Genomic DNA, 6300 nt, shown 5'->3' with positions numbered 1-6300 from the left:
CATGCTCTGTTTTCAATTCATAACCGCCACCACGTGGACCGCAACATTTAATCACACACAGTCATGCTCTGTCTTCAATGTTTAATTTAGGCAGCGTTTACCACGATTCTCAGCAGAGTTACTGGAGTTTTGACTAGCGTTCAACAATATAGCGTTCTTTGGAATACGATTTGTAGCGATAGGTGCAATGAGCCACTTTAGTGGTTAGCACTCTAGATATAGCTTATATATTTCCATGGAAAAAACACAACTCAGTCAGAAAAACAATGTCAAACCATGCCATACCGTGTCTATAAGCCATTTAGTGTGTGCGACACCAGGTATTTCAATGCAAAGAGCAACGTACATATAGTACTCAAGGCAACGTTACGACAACAGACTACCATGTAGACAATATGGTAAATTCAGGTGTATACATTATGGTAGGGATTGCAAAAATGGTGTTGCATTGATAGAATGTTAAGGCAGGTGTAGACAGACTATCAGCGTATCAATGAAACCTCTACTTTCGACAAAGAGAAGACGTTCGAATTTGCAGGTCGAGACAAAAGTTTCTGCTCTTAAGGAGAGAATGAAACAATGTCTAAGTAAAATATAATATCGAATGTGTATCCTATTCGAACTTGTAGTATTCAAATTCGAGTGAGTTGAGCGCTTGGTAACAATTGTAACAGATAGGGTCCAGGCTTGATAAGTCTGAAGAGACAAACAAAGATGCCGAGGTGTTACAGCTAGGGTAGGTAGGTGACAGAGACGTTAGGAATAGTGTCAGACCCGATTTCAGTGAGAGAGAAGCGATAATGTTTAGTGTAACCAGACAGGTAGTGCTGGCAGAGCGCTCAGGGAGGCATGACCGACAGTAGAGAAAAGCCACAGAATTGCGCTGAGTAACATTATAAACATAGAGTAACTTTATTTCTATAGCTGACTGGCCAAATAAAGAAGCAAACAAATCTTGGAAAGAATGCAGCGCTGACAATATCTGAAAATGCCTAAGCCTAACTTGGCTCCGATACCATGTCAAACACACATGGGCAGCCAGAAAGATATGAAAGATAAAACATGCAATTCGATTTTTTATTAACATAAGATATACATTTATAGTACATTATGTGACTCTTGGGTTTCAGATCCCAAGGTCTCTTAGACTGCTTTGTCTTTTCGGCTTCCACACTAACCATTTAGGATTAGGTGTCCAACAAGGCAGCAGGCCATTTTCTTGCCAACATGCGAAGTCTTGTTTATTAGTATATTGCTCTTACAAATTAGAAAAGTTCTTTATCCCTGGTTAACCAAAAGAATGCCAGAATTCTACTAGAACCTTATCTTGATTCATTTTTTTGAAAAATGCTGCCAATTTTGATAACTTAAGCAATCTGAAAAGCCTGCCACCCAACTCATTTCCCCGTCCACAAATAAAAGATTGCTCGTCAAAGAGAGTGATCGGTATATTTAGAAACGCCAAAATATTTAGCAGAAAGCAAAAACACAGTGCAACATCAGACGAAAATGTTATATGAAGTTAGAAATGCATAAATGCACTATACAGTGCCACGGAAATCACATTTTGCATTTAAGAAACTGGAAATCAACATAAGATTGTGAGATAAAATTACATGCAAGTTTGATCAGATTAGCATCTATCACGTATTTTGCTAGAACATATTCAGGACCAACTATTGTGACCCTGACAAATATTGGATTGAGAACATTTCCAAGTCCCTAAAACCAGGTGTTCCCTGAAATATTTTACTCTATTGACTACAATGGTTTACCAAGGGAGAAAACTTCCGCATGACCGTAATATGGTACACCTCTCATCTCCTTAACCAGAAATCAAAGGAATTCATTAACCCAAAAATTGCAATAACCAGAAATCAAAGGAATTCATTAACCCAAAAATTGCAATAGAAACCACTGATATGCCCTCCTTTTAAATGAAATTCCAGGAAACGACACTATTAAACATAGATCAGATTCAACAACAAAAATATTTGCTTCATGGCTGCCATAAGAGGACTTAAATTTTTTCCATCAAACTATCGCCCTCAAATTGAGAAAATGGGCGTCTCAGGCCATCATACACTGCTCTTACAATAGAAGGATGCACATCCCCAGTGAAAACTTCAGCATCCAACTTCTCTATATGAGGCCAAATCTGCAATTTAAGACTCTAATCAGCTGTGAGACACCAGACTAATCAGCTCAAATCTGCATAATTTAACAAGCTGCTGGATTGTTTACCTCTGTTGCATACTGCCTTGTCAATGCCCGAACCTGGCCCAGAGTGACCCGACACCATTCCTGTTCTTCTTCTGCATGCAATCCATTACTCTTGGCAAACCTGTCTCGCATGACATAAAGGTGAAACGGAAAATCAGACAAAATTGAAATTGTACAAAGAAAGCATCTAGACAGAAAGATTTTAGTTTCTCGCAGTAGTCACCTTTGATTCCTGCGTTCATCATCATCGTCAGCATCCATTGCTGAAGGCTCTTTATCTACAGCCATGGAATCTCCTTGATCAGGTCCAGGACCATCAATTGGTTTCTCGATAAGATCATCCAAGAGATGTTTCATGAGCACATCCGTAAAGTTTTTATAGAGAGCAAAGAGCAATGCCTGCATTCAGCTTGAATAGCATGAATCAATTTGGTCCATTATCGCAGCTAACTGGGAAATAAAAGGTGCACAGAATCTGTTAGAATAACATAAGTAACATGCCACCTTAAACAATTTCTGACAGATTTGGAATTGCTTGTCGTCAGACAACATGGGTATTCTTCAACCTCCTTAGAGACTCTCAAAGGCTGTTTATCTGAAGATCATATTTTTGTGCCTTATCTTAGATCCAAGCAAATTAAAGAGGATTCAACCAAGAGGCCAGAAACTATATTTGAGGAAAAAAACACCCATGCCAGCATAATGCACTGTGCAATATTGAGGATAATACGAACCAAGCAATTTTAGTAACAGAGACCGATGAACTTACGAAACAAAGTTGGTGTTCAGTATGTGGTGGAGTGGGGTAGAACAAACTAACTTTTTTGCAGTTCTGTTCCCAAACAAATTTTTGTGTTAAGAATCATAGATTCTCTAGAATGTAATCATCTACTGAGGCAGAGGAATTACCCGGATGGCCAAAAGTGGCTGGAATCCGGGCAAAAAAATTTCAAAAATCTTGTAAAGGCAGTGTTTGAATCGTGTTTTTGATGGCGGAAATGGATTCAGCACCATCAAAAACATCTAGGACACCTAAAATTTTGAAGTTTAACAACTATAACTTGGATTTACAAAAATCCTTGCCGGATTTTCTCTAAATATGACTGGAATTTCCATAATTTTCCAAGCAATTCCTCCGGCTAGTTAGACTACTGGCTAGTTAGACTACGGCCTCTAGAATTCATAACAATGGACATTTTACAGCTATAAACCATCAAATGCACGTAACATGAAACAAACAAGGACGTGATCAAATACCAATACATTCATACAAAAAATAAACATAAGTAAGAAATAAACTTCAATTAAAGGAAGAATAAATTAGAAATTTGCTTAAATCAGGCACAAAATTAGTTGTTGGTCCCAGTGTTATCAGAACCGGACCAAACTGATCTGAGCCGGCCAGTCCAACCGGTTGGAGGGCAAAACCATTTCAGACTGGCCTCCTGAACAGGTCAGTTGGGTAAAGTTGCGTACAACACAGTACAACACAGCACGTGGGGCCTGTTTTGCTTTTCTTTTTCTTTTTTCCTTTTTTAAATTTTCTCTTAGCTGGCTATTGGTCCAGAGTAGGTGCCTAATATTCACTATTCAAGCCCATGGCCCTACTATTGCTATGCATTTCATGGTAATGTTAAAAATTTAATAAAAAGATGAAAATGAAAGATAGAGGAAAAAATGTTCTCTTCTATTTTTCATTTTCATCATTTTACTTAAATCTTTAACATTACCATGACATGAATCGGTATGTTTGAGGGTGGTTCCGAACTCACTGGATTTTATATGGAGAAAGTAGAAACTTAGATCCTGCTCAAAATCCAACATCCTTAACAGTTTTTCAGGATCCTGAGATCCTGAAATCCTGAGATCCTGAGATTTCCATTGGATTTTGTCATGTATGAAATTAAGGAACTAGTATTTAATCAAGAGCACCAAGCCCTCTATGTAACTTGATGTTAGTGGCATTGGTTGTCAAACTCCTCTATCATGATCCTACTAAAAATGTACCCATCACTCAAACAAAATCTTGAATTAACATGCTAAGCATTTTCTATCTTAATTTAATTCTTAGAGGGTGATACTAATAACGAAGATCTCGATATAAGCAAAGATTTTGATATGCATGTATTTGTTGTAGCATGGTTTTTTTTTGGATGCTAGAGGCCATCTAGGGCCTGTTTTTTGATGTAATTTTGGTTCATAGATGGATTGCACTCTGTTATTTTGATTATGTGCATCCTTACATGTTATATAAATGAGAACTTTTGCTTAATTTAAATGGTTTGGATTCATATGGATGCACATGGATACACATGTCTTTCTTTAAAATTTGAATATTTTATGTGTTTTTGGTTGACTGGTTTTTGGTCCAGTTTATTTACTGGTTCCCGGTCCAGGGGGTCTACTGGGTTGATAACCTGTCCGGTTCTGATAACATTGGTTGGCCAACAGCACTTTTTTGCATATTTTCAGAGGTTCATCTGTCAAGACACTACCAAACTATGCTGTTGTTTTGATTGCTTTATTTTCTGTCAAATATAGAAGAAAATGATACTGTACAATGCAACATAAGGATAACAGGTGGTACAGTTAGTTGAAGTCCATTGAATCAAACTCAGCTGGGGGATGAATTTGAAAGTACCAAAATACCAAGTAATACACATTTTTTGAATAAAAAGGAATTTTTTATTTAAATTAAAAACATCTATTCTTGTGCAATGCAGAGTATCAAAAGATGTCAAACATATCACGTGTACAATGAGTCCAAAAACGATCCAAAATGGGAGCTAAATTCTGGATGCATATATAACTAAGTAAGAACTATCTCCTCTACCTTTGGCTGCCTCAGTTCAATGATATTTATGTCGAAAGGGAGACAAACAATAGCCTCCTCAACCAGCCAATCCGATGTAGGGTCTACAACGTCCAAGTCAACCACTATACGATCCATTCTTCTTGTTCATCATGATTCTAGCTAGGATGCCCTAGATGCTTCACTGTGTTGTCCTCAAGTCCTCTTGGTCACTTTTTGGTTGCATTTATTGAAGGTGTAATGTATGTATCGAGATATGGTAATATGGAGTACCTAGGAAGGTAGACAAGGGGATAATGAATATAATGTGACTATAATAATGGAATAGGCCCACTTAGTAGTTGATGACTAACAAATAGGTTCACTATGTAGCTAAAAGAAAATAATATACTAATAAGCAGTAGTTGGCATAGACCCTTATGAATACTCAATAGTTAGACATGGTGGATACATTGCTTTATAGTAAGCAAGGCTTGTGGAGTGATTCCTTTCATAAAGAGTATTTGATGGTATTACCTTACCTTAAGGGTTCTTCTCTATATATCATATTGTCTATGGTATAAATGTTTTGGGTATTTTACTATTTTCTAAAGACGAGTTTAATTCTAAATTTTTACAGTTTATTCTCTCGTATATCTATTGAAGTTTGCTGCAAGTGGTAGCAGAGCATTTTCTTGGGCACGAACTGGGAGAATTTTTTTCCCTGCAGATTTTTGAAGGAAAAGAAGAAGACAGCAAAATTCAGGTCAATTTCTGAAACTTTCCGTCTATAATTTGAAGAAGCCAATGGTAGATTTGAGATCCCCTAAAAAAAACACCGGATTTCAAAAAAATAATCATCCAAATCATAGTCCACGAAGTGGAGTTATCACTGATTTAAAATTATCATTTTCTAGGGTTTTTTTCCAATCACAGCCACTCGGTTTGTAGATTGGGTATCGTTTCCCAAAACACACAAATTCCAATCAAACAAATACCAAAAGATCCAAAGTGACCATGAAATTTCCTAATTGTGGTCATAACATCCAATCTGAAAACATTGCAAGAGCTCTGATCATTTAATATTAGTCACCTCAAACCCTAGCTACGTAAAGGAGATCCATTGAAAAGTATAGTATTTATTGAAAAAACTTATTTCTATCTTTGGGTTGTAATAAGGAAGATGTTTTTTATAAGAAAAAATGATGGTCCTATTATTGAAGAATACACAAAGAGATAAAGCCATTGACAAAGTTTTGGAAACATTGTTTCCCTCTTATAATTTA

General features: G+C 36.8%; 1 protein-coding gene across 2 annotated transcripts in view; it reads right to left on the bottom strand.

Moving 5' to 3' along the window:
• Window positions 1-1533: 1533 nt before the first annotated feature.
• ABH1 (ARM repeat superfamily protein) overlaps window positions 1534-6300 on the bottom strand; it is a 375899-nt gene continuing 371132 nt past the window's right edge. For both annotated transcript variants that reach the window (XM_089402626.1, XM_089402625.1), the window contains 3 exons: window positions 2447-2622; window positions 2245-2344; window positions 1534-2158 (listed from right to left, as the gene is read on the bottom strand). In XM_089402626.1, the coding sequence (XP_089258752.1) occupies window positions 2021-2158; window positions 2245-2344; window positions 2447-2622 (414 nt within the window). In that variant the 3' untranslated portion in view covers window positions 1534-2020. The remainder of the gene's footprint in view (window positions 2159-2244; window positions 2345-2446; window positions 2623-6300) is intronic.

Source organism: Pinus tabuliformis, chromosome 2_1 (assembly GCF_031772625.1).
Source record: "Pinus tabuliformis cultivar Carrire ecotype Pingquan chromosome 2_1, CPIR1, whole genome shotgun sequence".
Taxonomy (NCBI): domain Eukaryota; kingdom Viridiplantae; phylum Streptophyta; class Pinopsida; order Pinales; family Pinaceae; genus Pinus; species Pinus tabuliformis.
This window is presented reverse-complemented; position numbering and strand designations above follow the sequence as displayed.